Source organism: Meleagris gallopavo, chromosome 4, assembly GCF_905368555.1.
Source record: "Meleagris gallopavo chromosome 4, MGAL_WU_HG_1.1, whole genome shotgun sequence".
NCBI classification, from domain to species: Eukaryota; Metazoa; Chordata; class Aves; order Galliformes; family Phasianidae; genus Meleagris; species Meleagris gallopavo.
This window is the reverse complement of record NC_139407.1, coordinates 2,380,835-2,397,797: the sequence shown is the minus strand read 5'-3', so window position 1 is coordinate 2,397,797 and position 16,963 is coordinate 2,380,835. Positions and strand designations below refer to the sequence as shown.

General features: G+C 44.1%; 1 protein-coding gene across 1 annotated transcript in view; it reads left to right on the top strand.

Moving 5' to 3' along the window:
• The window catches only part of SPMIP2 (sperm microtubule inner protein 2), a 31,394-nt gene that overhangs the window by 11,254 nt on the left and 3,177 nt on the right, over positions 1 to 16,963 (top strand). The window contains exon 3 of the mRNA XM_019614440.3: positions 2,337 to 2,395. Within this exon, the coding sequence (XP_019469985.2) occupies positions 2,337 to 2,395 (59 nt within the window). The remainder of the gene's footprint in view (positions 1 to 2,336; positions 2,396 to 16,963) is intronic.

The following is a 16,963-nucleotide window of genomic DNA, read 5'->3' as shown; positions in this document are numbered from 1 at the left end:
CAACAGACAGCACAGATACTCCCTTTGTCTTTGCAAAAAAGAATGAAAGAACCCATTATTTGCATGCGGCCAATGAACTTCAAAATACAGAGAAGGAAATATTTTGGCTAAACAAAACCAAAAATATTTTTCTACTGTTGGAAAACCAAAATCACTCATTTTTACTTGAAAACAAAACAAAAAAATAACATTTTGAAACAATTCTCACAACGTTTTTTTCCTTTTTTTCCAATTATATCTGTTGGGTTTTTTTGGTACAGTTCTGCTCTGCTCTTTTGCCTCTAAGGAGAGCTGTCTTTTGTGCCATGCAGCCTTGCTGCACTAAGTTCTCACGCAATTACTACAGCGAAGCAACTTCCCCCTCAGCTACATATCATACACATTCACAGTTCAGCTTCAGACCTTATGAGTACTAAGGAAATCTGCGTATCACCTAGCTGAATGGGAGATGCATCTGCTAGTCACAAACAGGTGTGGAGCTTGGTTTGTTATGTCTAATTGCAGTCATTTTCTACACCTGTTTCCTGATCAGCCCCAGGCTAGACCCAAAGACTAACAATCCCCTTAGTTTGTGTTTTGCCTTTTTTTTCTTTCTTGACTTTTAATCCAGTTTATTCTTTTTGAATTGTCCTTGCTGCCATGACAGCCACGTCCACAAACTCAATACCCCTTAAAACACTGATTTGATAATACTGTACCAAAAAATAGCAACCCACGTCCTTCTGCAGTGATCAGCCATCTCCTGAGATAGAGAGCTTTGCAGGGTGACCAAAGGCCAAATCCATCCCAGGAGACAAACCAACCACTCCGTAACCCTCAATGGCCACAGCAGAAGAGAAGAACTGAAAACAAATACCTTGTATTTGGAGCAAGTAGCAGCTGATTCAGCTAGCAGATCCTTGCCATCATCACTGTAAAAGTGTCATTACTGCAACAGCTGGATTAAATATGCTTAATAGCTTCTAATTTCAGAAGCTGGTTAGCCTGTTGCTCTGGCCTTGTGGTTCACCAACACTCCTTGATCCTTGATGTAGCTCACACTTTCCCAAAACAGCTATACTGCTTCTCCAGATATAGAAACACCATCAAGGGGCAGGTGGCAATGGGAACTCATGCTCTTGCCCCCCACAGCAATATGAATTCAGCTGGTTTGTGATACCAGATGCTGTGTGCTGCACCACAACTGGTGCAGATGGGGTGGATATGCCTGGAGGATTTCTGTTCTTCAAGATGTCCTAGGCAAGGGTAACCTGGGAGAATCAACCTCCCCAAAGCAGGAGTCACCTCCCTTCTGTGCAAACAGTACAGAAGGATCAAACCTAATTAAAGTTTTCACAGTAATTTGGTGCTGCTGCTGCTTTTACAAGAGTCTGCACACATCTTGTGTCCTCAGAGAAGCCCACAGAATGGCTTTGGTTTATCTCCTCTGGCATCTCTGATACAGAAAGCTGCCACATGCTCCCCTTATCTCTCTACATGCCTTATCGGGGAAGAAAACACCCTGCAAAAAAATGTTACTCATAGTGACCGTGGTGATAGGTGTCCCCACTGCTGCAGCCTGAAGCCCCTGGGGCAGGAAGAGGGGTCGTGTCCTCCTCTCAGCCACAGACATACTGTAAAGCTCCAGTCCATCTCAGCAAATGGGATAAAGTTGTGTGCTGGAGTCTGTGCATCAGTGCCTATACAACTGTCTCTATGCAGTGGTTTTAGTTGGGCTGCAACACCTCCCTGCTCTCATACAAGCCTGACAGGAGATCATCCACCCGCCTACAGGGTGGATGCTGCTGGCAAATGTGCTGTGCCATGCTGCTTCTCTCCCCAAGGCAAGTGTAATGCATGTGGCTATCTCACTCAGCAAGTGAAGTTTGAAAAATAACTTCTTATTGATGAATCATGACATACTTAGCAGTGATACCTGCTGTCCTATCTGCCTTGTGCCTCATGATTGCAGAGGCAGTTTGTCACGCACTTTTGGTATTATCCCTTCTCTGCTTCTGAGTTATGGCCACTTGATGCATTTTAAAACAATCCTTTACCTTTCCAACAACTGTTCTTCTGCTTAAAAAAATAACAACAAACAACTGCAGGGCGACATTTCTCTGAGTGACATTTTATTACCTCTCTAGATGACTCTTTCCAAAAATTTAAAGGTGTCAAACCGCAGCCAAGCTCACCATCTCTGCAGTCTATGCACAATATGAAAGCAAGAGATGATTGTTATTTTCCACTATCTCTGTTCCTTTGTCACATCTCCAACTAAATGGACCTGGTCCTACTGGAGAATAATACCTTAAGGTTAACATTGTACATAATTTGATTCTGTTTCTGTTTTACAGAGAGGACAGATCTGGCAGGCTGCTGAAGATCAAGCAACACACCGATACCAAAGTCCATGGTAACCACTTATTAATTATTGAAAATATGTTCTAATTGCTACTGTATAAGGATGTTCTTCAGGAACACCTGGAATAGGCAAGTTATTGGCATACTTGATTTTGAAGCTTAACAGATCTAACAAATTTACTGCTGGCAACTGCAGAAACCATTGAGAATGCAATGTTCAGCTAACATTTTGTCATAAACCAATAAAAGTATGCCAGCATTGAAGTACAATGCATTTCAAGCAGCTAGAAGAGGTCTCAGGGGAATATTTAATCCCCTTTGAAGAGAGAGTCCTGTTTCGCAGAAGCTCATTTAGTTTTTGATGAAATTTCTCCAGTTACTTTCATTAATACATCTTGAAAGAAATCACAGGTTTATAAAGTGATGATTAGCAACAATCATCTTCAGCTGAGAATTTGTTACAGAAATTGTAAAGTGACTGCAGAAAAAGCCCTTACGGGACTGGCAGAGTTACTCCAGCAAAACCATGCATGTGAAAAGAGATTGCATTGTGCTAGCAACACATCAGACTTCAAGAGGTTCACCACAGCCCAGAGCTTTGACTACTGAGGCATTCATAATGGCGTCCTAGGTTAAAGATGAAGAGGTGAGAAGGACTGTGGGCATATGGAGAAAGAGAGCTCAAAGGGTTTTGCTTCACCTCCTCTCTTTCTCCCTGGAATTTCCCACTGGAAAACAGAGTATTAACGAGTGCAAGGCAATGAACTTCAGTAGAAAACAGGAAATGCTTAAATTCCCTATAGCTGGCCTGGGAATCAGTGGGGGATGACTGAAGTACGTCTTCCCACAGTGGGTTGCCACACATGCCACCTGCTCCCGGGGCTGCCCTGCCCCTGCTCAGCAAAGTAATGGGCTCTGCTGGCCTCAGGTGCTGGGGCAGCTCCTCTGAGCTGATCTCAGAACCTCTGGTGTCAGCAGCACTACCAGGAACAGATGAGCCAGCTGGTCTTCGATAGCTATCATCACTCCCTACACTACAGCATGGCTATGCTTCCCATTGCACCAGGATTACGAAACCTTGAGGAACTGGCTGCTTATTTTGGTTATTACAGCAGCGTGTTGTTGAAACTCTCGTAGGCTGGTGACAAGCTGCAGCATCAAAAAGGCCACCACAAAATCTTGGATCCCATCGCTGCAGCTTTGCCGGTGCTGTAAAGCACTCATAAAGCATGTGTCTTATTAAGCACTTTGAAAGCAATCCTGGTTTAAATTGATTGTTGATCAAAGAAGCAGCAGTTTGCTGTTGGGGAATGCTTTATTTGCTTTTCATCACAGGAAGGTGAATAAGTAAACAAAGACACCCAAGTTGGAACCAAATAAATTAAATGCATTCAATTAGCTAATGGAATGTATCACCAAGGGGGGCTCTTTTGGAAAATTCAATTAGCTTTTTCTGATGCGCTGGGATTCTCATTAACACTATTACTTTATTTTTTTTTAAATACTCTCTGTAATATACAGGCGAATAACTTTCAACAGAGCCTTTTTCCTGCCTTTCCCATACCTTTCAGACCCAATTCTCTTCAATCTTATAATCAGTACTAATATGTGAAAAACATTTTTAAGCTAAATAACTGGCAAAGTTCACGAGTACAAGGAACATATTTCAGATTTTTCTAATGGAACAGGGTGTTCTCAGAGATCAGTTTCAGGAGTTGTTGCATGATTTAGTACCATTGCTTAGAGAAAGGCTTGACTCAGGCTCGCCAGTGCCTTTTCATGGAAGAATAACTAAAAAAGAAAGTTGGAAGATGTATTTTTCCTATGCAGAGCTGCCCTCATAGTGTTGTTCTGGATGAGCTCCATCCCACTTGCATTAGTTAATTAAGGGGAGTGTGGCATTACTTGAGGTTACATACAGAGTTGCCAGGCGTACCTCCTTGATGGTGCCACAGTGGTGTTCTCTGTGTGGTGTGGGGCTGCAGGCATCCCATCCCCTTGCACTATCCTCACTACAATTCTGTAGAACCTCAGGTCAGGAAAAGCAGTGCATGATCACAAAAGTCTATAAAACCCCACCTGGTCCTTCCCAAAGAGACAAAAGAAGGGCTGAAATTTCCCGTGAGTACAGTTCTATTCAGCACATGTGTTTTCAGAAGGAGCTCCTTCCTCTTTGCAAGCGTGCCTGAGCTCACACCAAGCACGTGGTGACAGGTCTCAAATGCCCCCTGGTTGAGCTGAGGAGAATACTGGAGGAAGGATGGAGAGGAACTCATCTGCCCCATGGAAAATCCAAAGCCTGCATTAAAGATGGCTCAACAGCAGGAAGCAGATATCCTGGGCAGGGTTGAGAAAGAGCTAGCTGGGGACAAAAAGGCACTTGGGCCAAAAGCATTTCTTTCCTAGGCAAGCAAAATAGCCAGGTATACAGATGGAGCTCCAATATCTTGATACTCACGTGCTTAAATTCAAGTGCTTTGCTGGATGAGATCTGGCACGCCCTTATGTAAGGAAATTATTTTTATCTAGCCTAATAGAGGCTTGAATATTTTGAGAACTCATAGATCTCATTGCTATGGAAACTAACTCTGTATCTTGAGGTCAATCTTGTTATCTCCAACTTGCAGAGTCTGCATCAAATCTACAAAAAAAAAATAAAAAAATAAAAAAGAAAGAAAGAGAGGAAAAAAGAACAAGTCTAGCTGTATGTGCTGTTTCAACCCCACTCCTTGCTGCCCTTGTCTCACTTCTGTAGCCAAAAGCAGCCTGTAGGGCAGAGAGGTTACAATATTGGCAGTTCAGTGCCAACTGGAAGTTTGGGAACTTATGCTGTTAGCACAGACAATCAATGCAAAAGATCAAGCATGCAAACTGGGCTCATCCAGGGACGAGCATCCCCGTGGGAAGGCCTTGCCTCATACAGATGGGCTCTCCTTTGTTGAATGACCAAGCTGGAATGCTCACTGATGCTCCAAAATGCCAAACAACCCCAATCCATAGATTTACAGCAGGAGCATTGCTTGTCTTTTTTTTTTTTTTTTTTTTTTTTTTTTTTTTTTTTTTTTTTGGTGAAAACTGCATGAATGAATGGAATTGCTGCCATGGGACCGATTCAGCTGGTGCCATCTGAGAGAAACAGATTGGCTCCATCTTGTGTCAGAATATCTGCCACATTGCAAAATTTGGGCTTTCCCCTCTCCCATTTGACTTTTCTCCTGCACCACTTCACAGCTACCCTCTTCTTACACTTTACCAGACTTAGAATTGTTTCAACTGGAATGTACTGTAAAGTTCTACTGTAAAAAAAATACATTAGGGTTTAGGCAAAAATAGTAAATTTTAGTTTATATAATCCCTAAGGTGTTTTTTTTTCCCTCTTTCTGCCAAAAAAAAAGCAGTGCTTGTCATAAAAGTGAAATGTTTTCTTCCCAAATGCTAATACAAATACCCACTTGGTACATTTGTTTCTATGTTAATGCACTCGATATACTTTAGCACTTGATAAACGTGCTTCATCCAGGTGGCCTCAGCATCCACAGCTTGAAGAGAGTTCTGTTCACGTTCTTCTTTGCTATTTTTAGTTTTGTGTAATATTGACTTTCACCCTCTGCAGAACAAGGCTAATTAATCTCTTACATATGCTCAAAGTTGCTTTTTTGTTGGTTTTTTGTTTTTCCAAAAAGAAAATTCATATTCCTACTAAACAGTTGCAGAATATTTTTCTGGATTTTCCCCTCAGTATGGGTAAAAATCAATATCTCACTCTGCTCCTTTTTTATCCAAACCAAGTATTAGATAGGCAAGCACTCCAACTTTTGGAGAATCAGAGTCATGCAATGGTGAAAAACTAGAAGGAAGCATTTTTTAAAGGTTGAAGAGAATTCAGCTTTAACAGAAAAGGAAAATCCCACAAGTTTAATTCTTGTAATGGATGGCAGTGACACACGCTCTGCTTTCTGGGATGAGTATTATTCCATAAAGGAATGCAACATGAACCAGTAGTTAAGCTAGGACAGATGTTGCTGGAAATATTTGAAAGATGTTTACTTTATATTATTAGCAATCAAATATGCAGTGTTCTTGGGTAAGTCACCCTCATGACTTCCCACAAGACATAATATTTTCCTTGTTGGAAAAAGCAAATAACTAAATTGTAGGCAGCTTTTAGTAACCCAGACATTTTGGCCTGGTGATGTAGCTGCTGAGGTATCCACCAGCATCCCCAGCCCAACTGCTGCCCCAGCCTTGCTCCCCTTTTCCCTCTGCACATCAGAACGATTCCGTCATTCCCAGCCCAGCACTGCTTCTTTTCCCAATACCTTAAAAGAGGAACTGCCACCCTCAACTACCTGGAGCAAATTGTGCCTTCCTCCTGCAGATGCCCCTCAAAAATAACCTACTTCCACTTGCCACTTGCTCAGTGAGTCACTCTGAGCTTGAATTAAGATGCAAAAAAAAGAATTTTTTTTCTTTTTTCCCCTGATCAGGATGTGCAATTGGCACACATGGGGTTTCCCCTCATACAGATTACAAAGCTTTCAGCTACTACAGTAGAACTGCTGCAGTCTTCTCTGAGGACACACTTGTAGATAGCAAAAAAAAAAAAAAAATCACTGCAGTTAATGTGTTCCTGTAAAGTTAAAGCTGATTTAAGACTGCCAACACTCTGAGTTGCATTAGTATAATCCCCTTTAACTAATCAGGTGTGAGCTGTATGTGGAACGTACCCAAACCCTCTATTATAGGGGGAAAAAAAAGACTGATCAGCAGCAAAGAGAGGGAGGTGTGAACCCTCCCTTCTCTTCACTCCTCTCTCCTTGCTGGGCCCTTTCACGATGGGGCCATTCCCTACCTTCAGGTCTTTTCTATATCTAAAATGTGCTTGCTGCAGTATGGCCACAGATTACTTTTCTCATCAGCCTGGGGGCACAGGAAGTGATACAGCTCTTACTGCAATCCCATTGACTTCAGGGGAATTGCTTCCATTAGGGCAAGCAAAATCAGAATGAATAAATGTCCTGTTCCTCCATTATTAACAGAGTTGTGCCATGAAGCCTATTGGAGCAATTAGATAGCTGATGATTGATTTAGCCCGTGCTCTGCTGTCCCTGGACATGTGGCAGGTTAAACTACATGTTTGTCTTCTCTCTTGGTATCCAAACTAATCCTCGGTGTGTATTGTTTTCCATCTCCCAACCCACCAGCACATCAGACAGAGACTGCCCACTCCATCTAGCAGCAGAGCAGAATCACAGAATCGTAGGGGTTGGAACCTTGTGTTCAGCAGTGCAGGGCATCCTCCTCCTTATCCCAGAGCCTGCCAAGAGCCAGAACTGCTCTGGCAGAGCAGAGGAGGGGCACTGACAGAAAAACATTCTGCTCTTTGCTTTTACAATCCGTTTGGAAACAGATTGTAATTTTATTTTCTCTATCTCTTCCTGCTGGGAATTTATTTTCTCTAACTCCTCCTGTTGAGAAGCAAAGCACTCAAGCATTCAGGCACTCACAGGAGGACCTTTCACCCTCATTTTACAGATGTGAAAACCCCAAGTCCCAGAAACATGACTTGGCCTTGGACATAGATTTGATAGAGCCAGAAACAGATCCCAGCTGCAGAGTGCCATGTGAATACATGAGCAACAAGACCATCCCTCTTCCTCATCACTCCTTCGCATTTAATTTAGATGCAAACACAAAAAAGCTGCAAAACAAAGCAACACCACCACCACCCAAAGCCTCAGGCCCAGATCCATCATGAGTCAGACACACAAAGCTGCTCCCAAACTGCACCCAGCCATCACACAAGTGCTGGAGGAAATGCTGGCAGCTGCCTCCCTGTGCAGAGGCCACTCACACCTTGAAGACACTGCCCAAAGGGGCTGGGGTTATGCTGGAAAAGCAAGGGAAGGATCTTCTATAGCCAGATACATTCTGCACCCTAAGCCCTGACCCGAGTCACAAACGCCACAAGGATTACTGGGCTCATCCACTCTTCTGTATCCCACTGTCTGCATTAATGGAATCGTCTATTTCATTTTTTCATTCCAGAAGTTACTGGTGTCAGCCTTTCTCCTTCCAGCGTTAATGTATTTTTCTTGCTCACGTCCTTTTAGACCAAAAGGAATAATTAATATCCCAATAATTACCATCTCACAGTTCTTTGTAATGGATAGGCCATTTACTTTAATCTCCATGGATGCACCCACCACTAACAGTAAGACTTGGGTGGTATCCTTTGATTCTTGCCTTGGAATTTAGTTACATCTCTCAGAGTGAGCAGCAGCAAAATGGTTCACAATGCAGCTGTGTTCAGAGAGGAAGGCAGCAGTTCCAGCTCCTGTCATACCTTGCTGTATTGCTCCCAAAGCTGTAGTTAGTTTTCCTACCTCATATTGCCAGCTGCACAAAAATTCATATTTTGGGCAATTTACTTATGTACAAGACATAGATTTTTGCTTTAAACGACAAGCAAAAAAAAAAAAAAGAAAAAAAAGTCATCTGTGCCTTCTGTCAATACATTCTCATTAAGGAACGAAGCTTCCACACTTCTGTACAACAACAGGGTTTTCTCTCCCCTTCTCACTCCCTGCCTCCAATTCAGAAACGTCAGGAATTAGAACTGCTGATGTTGTTCTTGCTGCAGGGCTACAGGGAAGTGAGGCTTTGCTATAAGCAGAAATGTGACCTGCAGATTTCTTAGCCTTCAGCTGAAGGAAATAGGATGTCGCCTCTTGCACAAAGGGGTTTCACAAAGGACTCACATAACCTGTTCTCTGCCACTGCTGGTTAATAGCACGAGTTTAAGCTGGAAACAAACGGGAAGGATCCTGTTGGCCTGGCTGAATTTTTTACTTCTTTCAAAGAGATGTGAAGAAAATATTGCAGCTCAGTTTTCTCCCTTTTCTCGGTAACTCCCAGCTTCAGGCTACCCTGTAGCAAAACAGCAGGAGCTGAGATCTAATATCTGCAGCAGCTGACTTACGCAGGGTACAACAAATCTTCTGCAGATTTGCAGAAGGGAATAAAGAATGACAACCAGCTCAGACCGTTTGCTCCCACTGCAGTCTTCACTCTTGTAAAAGGCAGTTCAATTTCATATAATCACAACAGCAAGCCGCCATAACAGAATACATTAAAAACACATTGGTTCAGTAAAAGTACACCGTTTCACCAAAGGTCATGCTTTCAGTGCTGAGGAGGCTGCTAGTCACAGCAAAATGCCAATACATCATATCGCAAAGCACCGACTTGCCTATTCCCTAACTGCCTCAGCTGCAAAAAATGAGACTAACAGTATTTACCTACCTCCTCAGATGCTGAAATATTCCGTCATAAATTAAAAATACATACTACTGAATATTTTAAAAGAGGAACGTGAAAAATAAGACATATAGCTCCACAGAGTGGATTATATATGAGAAATGCATTGTTAAGAGTCTCCTCAGGAAGAAAACAAAACAAAATGAAACAAAAACCAATAATCTTGGAAAAAATCCCAGTAACTATGCTGAAAATATTTCATTGGTTTTAGCATAATTGCACATAATGTTCCACAGCATTTATTTAGGACAAGGAGACTGGGCACTAAACTTTTAAGTATTTAACACAAAATAACATTTCTTCAGTTTCAGAAAGGCTCCCCTCCCTTTCCAAATGCCCACAGCACAGCACTGTGTTTCCAGCAAGTGTAAAGGTGTTTCCACAGATGGACACCTCTTTTGCATTCTCATCCACAGCTCCAAAGCACTATTTCCTATCAGGTTGTCCTGCTTCCTGCAAAGCTTCCAGCACCTACAGAAGGTGATGCTTATGCTACAAGAAAATTCACTTTTAACCCGGGGGTAAATTCATGGCATTATGTAATTGGAAATCTCTTACTGAAGAGCTCCTTGCCCATTTACCTCTTAGGCAGTTAGTAAATGAAGGAAGAGAATAGAGCTGGTTGCATTGACTAAATCTTAGTCTTTTTAAGAAGTCATTTGAGCTAAAAGATGTGTACTCACCAGTCCAGGCAGGCAAGGAGGAAAACAGTATGGCTTATGATATTTATTCTTCCCCCTTTTTCTCTTTTTATCCTGAGTGATATTTGAAAAGCAGCCCAGGTGTCTGCATGGCAAGCATTAGAAGCTGCTGCACCTGTCACCATGGCTCCTTTTTAAGGAACTACTTGTTGGTGATTTAAATCTTTTCCAACTACACCATTTCTTTAAAATGGCTGCTGGCGGGTGGGCAGCCTCCATTTCTAAAAGATTCAATGATAACTGATTGCTTTTATCTCAGAATTGGGAAACTGAATTACATTGCTTTCCCCTTCCTAAAAAGAAAACCTGTGAAAGGGTTTTGTTAGACATCACACCTTGCAACTCTGGACAAAAGACTTGAAATTTCTCAAGCCTGCCATGATGGTGCAGTTGTACTTCATCAGTTTCCACCTGACTCCTACAGCTCGAGGCAAGCAGGTCATTATCCTCAGGAGAAATCTGTAAGAATTCATCATATAAATGCAGCAAATATCCCCTGGCATTGCATGAGCTCCACGTTCTTTGAACAGCTAAAGGGCAGGGCAGGCCTCACAATGAGATGGTATGGAAACAATGTGAAGTGAGAGAGGGTGGCACTGAAGGTGGGAAAAGGTGAGAACAGGAGGGCCTCAAAACAAAAGCAGGAGCAGAGTATGGGGAAAAAGGCTGTAAGCCAGGAGGAGATAAGGCTGAAGGTGGAGAGGTAGAGATGGGAACTGAAAAAGTCTTCCTTTAATCAGTCCTTTCCCAAACACACTTTGGTTCAGAACCTGACAATCAACAGACAGTTCTTATGCCTCAACTTAGCACTGCCAGCAAACAGCTTTAGAACCCAACAGCGAAAAAGCAAGTACTCTTATCCCCCTCAATTCCTAACTGTAACATCACCTGCAACCTTACTGCTATTTTACTTTTTCCAATGTCATAAAAAATCTCTACTGCAGCAGCATTAAAAGTTGATTTTGTCTCATCTCTTAGCCCAGCTGTGGTAGGAAGGCAAATAATCAACCAAGAGTTGACAACCTAGAAATTACAGAATAAATAGTATGCAGATATGAATTTCTCATCCCGCTACAGGTTTATATGCATACATTTATCTTCAGCGTCAATCAAGCATCAAACCATGCAACATACACAAAAAGTTATAACAAATACCCTCCTACTCAAGGCAAGTTTGGAGGGAGAGATTTTGCTCCAAATGGCAAAATACTCAAATAAAAGCACTGATGATAACCACTACCAGCATGAGCTTTTAAATGGCTTATGAAACCAGGTTGATTCAGTAAGAAAATAGGTTTGGGGCTGGTTAGTTGAGATTTTTTGCTGGTTTTATGGTTAAGGATAGACAGATGGATAAGGATTTTATTATAGGTATTGGCAAGTCAGCGCTGCTGAAGGGCTGACACACGAAGCATTGACTCAAAGTTGGAACACCAGATTTTCATCAGCACTAAATTTAAGCAGTGTTTCTGAAATTGTAGCCTGGATTTGCCGCCACAGTTTGCACACAATCTACCTCAAAAGGAGGATAACCACAAAGATCAGGAATTACTGTGTCTTAAGTGAAAAGGATTAGCAAGGAACATTCATTACAAAGGAAAAGCCAGAACACTTGAGAAGCTCTGTGTGCAAACATGAACGCTAGGTTCTGCTCAAGGGTGCTTGCAAGGAGCACATCTCACATCGTTCATCAAAAAAATACCTGATTTTCTAACTCCACACTGAAAACTGTTGGCTTGGAAGTTCTGACCCAAAACAATCCAGCTGGAAATGAGTCATCTCCCCAGGAGTTACACGTGGGTGACACTTATCTTTGTTTCCTCATTTGTAGTATAGGCAGCCACTTCATTCCCGAAAGATCTTGTCTCAGCAGTTTCCCTTTTGAGACAGTACAGTAAGGGAAAGAGCTAAGTAATCTATTTGTGGCTGTCAAACAGTATACTGGAAACTGTATATGCATGGGCAGGTGCCTGAGAGAGCTGCTCAGCTATGCAATTTTAGTTATGCCGGGATGAGCAGGGGGAGAAAATGCCATGGAGAGGGCAGAGCTAGCAAAGAAATGCTTCTGGTCAGTGAGAGAATAACTTGATCAGTGTGTGCCTGTGCAGAACGACATCTCGTTGCTAACACAAACGATATAAACTTTTACCATTAATACCACTTCATCTTCAGTAATTAAACATCTCTCAAGAGCATCTCCTTTCATTGAAACAGGAGGTCCTTCTATACGTGCCCCTACCTCTCCACTTCTAGCGTGGAACCAACAGAGAGATCAGTGGGAGGGCTTAGAAAAACAAGCAGCAAGCAGCTGCAAAGAAGGTTCGTGCTTTCCTGACTGATCGCGGCTTTTGGTCGGGAGGCATCAGGAACAAGGCAGGTTTGGAAGCTCCCTGTGGCACGTGCTCAGCTCACAGTGCCTCTCCACACTCAGCAGTGCAGCTGGAAGCCATCAGCAACCCGGCTTGGGCTCATGACATCACTGCAGCACAGAATGCATTTTTCACATACTGAGGGAGCAGGGATGTGTCCTGCCAGCCGGGGGAGTTCGCTGTGTAGACTGAGCACGCTGCAACCCCTCTTTGGTTTTCTGAAGGGGCTGAGGCAGCTGCCCGTAAATTGTGCTTATCAGTGCTGTCAGCTGCTTTACAAAACGTGCAGAAATCACACAAAGGCTGGGTGGGTGGCTGGGAGGAAGGCACAGATTTAGCTGGGAGCCTTGGCAGCAATGCTACGCTGCACATCACTGCAGGCAGGCTCATGGAAGATGTCTTAGTTTCAACCTGGACAGAGCTTTTTTCTTCATAGTGCCTGGGATGATGCTATGTTTTGGTTTTAGGAGAAAAAAATGCTGATAACACAGCTATGCTTCCAGTTGTTGCAGCGCAGGGCTGTATGGAGCCAAGGATGTTTTGCTTTTCTCAATTTCTTCTACTCTCATACCAAGGGGAGGGGGAGGCAAGGAGCTGGTAGGGGACAGAATCAGGACAGCTGAGTCAAATTGGCCAAAGACATATTCCATACCATATGACATCATACAAAAGGCAAGCTCTGGAAATGGGGGGAGTTCTCTCTTCCTTCTGTTGCACAGGGTCTGGCTGGGGATCAGTCAGCAGGCAGTGAGAATTGGCTGTGCATCACTTGCTGTATACAATCACATGTACATTTCTATAGCCATAACTAGTATCCTTTTTCTTTCTTCCCTATCACAGTAAATAGTTTTACATCAACTCAGGAGTTCTTTTTTTTTTTTTATTTTATTAATTCTCTCCCCCATCCCACTGGGAATGAGGGAGTAGACGACTGTATGGTGCTGAGCCACCTGCTGGGTTAAACCACAACAGCCATTTATCAAATGAATCAGCCCAGGACTCTGCCCTGCAGCTTGATGGAAGGCATGATGAGAGCCAGGCTGAGCAGCCAGTCCCTCACCTCATCATACCTTTGGGAAAGAGGCATTACAGTTGTTGAGAATTTTACATTGCACTTTACAATCCCCAGGCAGACAGAGATGGACAAAGAGCACAGATGTATCAAGCTGAAGGACCAGCTCTTGTGCCTCGCCTGCCTGTGCCTGAGAGCGCTGGGCTGCTGAATCAAGAGAGGGGCTGCATTTGGGGCTCAGAGTAGGGCAACAAACTGGAGCACCCTTACAACAGAGCACGTTGCTGGTAGCCCACAGCAAACAGAAAGAAGCTGTGTGTTAACGGAGGCTGTGGTTGTCCACCCAGTCCTTCTAAGAGCTGACACAGCAAAGTCCAATCTTTTGATTTCAGATACCACGAGGTCAAGCCTCGCTCATGACCTCTGAAGGGAAAAATACAGAGACCTGATCTTAAAAATAAATACAAGGGCTCTAAAGTTAAAGTGAAATCCTTATTTCTGCAGATCTTTTAGCTGTTTGCATCTGCCTACTGCACCTGGAAGAGCAAAGCAGAGAAGATATTTGCTTGTGCAGATTTGCATTAAGATATCAGAAACAAAAAGATCATACTCAGCAGTTCCAATAGGGAACATACTTGATTTTATACAACTGCATTTCTAGAAGCAAGTCTTAGTCAATAGTATGCAGTTTATGATATTGATAAGAGCATGCCATGTAAAAGTGTAGGAAGCAATATGATTTCTAGTGCACTCTCGCACAGGGCAGTTGCAGTGCTGTCTGCACTTCTACTTTGCAGTAGTCACATAGGAGTCAGCTGCTCAGCAAAGCAGCCAGGTCCTTTGGGTCTGAGAGACCTCTGATACCCTCCTGCCTTCAGAGTTAGGCTATCAACAGGCTTTCCTTTCAGTTTTAAGGCTTCAAAGTTCAGATGTGCAGCTGGTCACACTTACAGGCAGTTTTTAATTGTTTTTTTCATTGCACCAAGAAGCCCTGGGTGCCAGCAAGAGTGAAAGACAGAAGGCAGCTCTATTTCTGTTGCTGGTTTAAAGGCAACTTTTTAATATCTGCCAGCTAACTTGGGCAAAGGAAGTGAGGTGATTAGTAAATTACAGAAACTTCAAATTTGCTATGCTTAAAGTATAAGTGAAATAACACACTGCAAAAGGTACAAAGACTCGTTGTTTACCCAGTTGTGATAGCTGGGGTCTTGAGATTTAAGGCTTTGGAGTGCAGCCACATCCACTTGGGCATCATTTGACCTTGTTCCTAGCAGCCACTGCTCAGGGCTTGTGTGCTTCCTCGAGCTGTCCCTTCTTGTTATGTATTTTTCCAGCTGACCCCATTGATCCCATCTGAAGGAACTGAGCGGCTGCAATTCCTGGCATGGAGAAATATCAGACCTGACAAACAACAGCTGTAGCTCCAAAAGAAGTCGGAAGGCCTTTTAAGTGGTGTTCTCCCCCACCACCTCTCTGGGCAACAACCCTGCTAAAGAGTCTGTCCCATTCCTTCTTACAGCCCCTCTTTAGGTTCTGAAAGGCCCCTCTCCCAGAAGCCTTCTCCAGGCTGGGCAGCCTCAGCTCTCTCAGCCTGTCCTCATAGGAGAGGTCTGCAAAGGCCCATGTCTGTCCTGTACTGAGGACTCCACATCTGGATGCAGTACTCCAGCTGAGGCCTTACCAGCACAGAACAGAGGGGCAGGATCACCTCCCTGGCCCTGCCGGCCACGCTTCTTTGGATGCAGCCCAGGATTTGGTTGGCCTACTGAACTGCTTAGCTCATCTTCTCTCTCTAGAGACTTTACCCATCTCCAGGCAGGCAGCAGGAAGCCATTTTGCAGCTGCTGCACCTAACAGACCAGGAGCCTCCTATGTCCAGGGCACTGGCAGTCACAGCAGTCTCTCACTCCATTCCATGAGTCCCTCTGTTGGAAGCAGGGCCACAGGACACCCTCACAGCCACGAGACATTGGGCTGCACTGCCTCACCCCTACATTCCGACCCGTGCTCCACAGCCATCAGGAACAGGGTCACATGTGGATGTGCCCTGCATTTGTCTGAGCTTTACTGGTTGGAATGTTACCATGGTTAACAACAGCCATCCTCACAGTGGGCTGCAGTGTTAGCGAGGGCCTGGAGGGAAGCAATGAGGATGTATGTCAGTATGATACCCTAGATGTGCTCCAGTGGAGTAAGAATCAGCTCCAATACGATGTAGCATGAAGGGCAGTAGGGTCTGTAAGCCTGAGATATTTGATGCCATTCTGGAGTGAGACAAGCAACCCAAAAGCCTTTTACATCGACTGTGGCTGAGGAAAAGAATTGAGTTGGCAGCAGTCCTACAAAATGCGTGTTGCTGTGTCACAGCCAGCTGTCACCTTACTTGTCCTTCAGGCTGCATTATCCCTGTTGCAGCTAAACTGAAATACTGCAGACGATACCAGAAAGGGGAGCTCTGCTTCCCCCTCACCCTGCACCTGGTTGTAGATTCTTGGGGCAGCAGCAGCAGCTCTGAATCCTGCTCCCAGACTGTACGAGAGGGAAGATTTCTGAGAGGATTGGCTTCACTAACCCTAAGGGCAGGGCTCCAGTCCGTCTGCTGCCCAAAGAGGACCAACCTGAAAGTGCAGAGCTGTTGTCCTCACTGGGGACAGCCCAACTTCCTAGGCACGCACAGCAGCACCCACGCACCCCAGTGTGGAGCTCAGAGACCTACCTTGCTGAAACCCAACTTGCTGAACACAAAGGTCAGAGCAACACATCACTGTCTCCACGGCATTCCTTCCCACAGCATGCACCTCGCCTTTCATTTCTCTAGCTGCTGAACCTTGCACTTCTTTCCCTTCGCACCTGGGAGTAACTCAGGCTACAAGCAGATTTGATGCCTGCTGTCCTCTCCATAGACCTGTGCTGTCTCTTTACCAGTCACCTTTACAAGACCACTTCTTGATCTCAAGCAGCCAAAAGAAATCATCCAAACCCCTTTGTTCTGAGACGTGGCTTATATCAACTACTCCCAAGGCACCCTGTCCCCGTGGGGATGCTCTGCCCTCAGCTCCCCAGCAGCTGGCCCACATCAGCTCCTGGAAAACAACTGTGGGGACTGCCATGGCAACACAAACCCTCAGAGCAGGACAGTCACATCTTGGTCAGTCATGGCCACTTTTGATGCTCTGATTCCCACCGTACAGATTAAAATACATAGCACCAAGATTGAA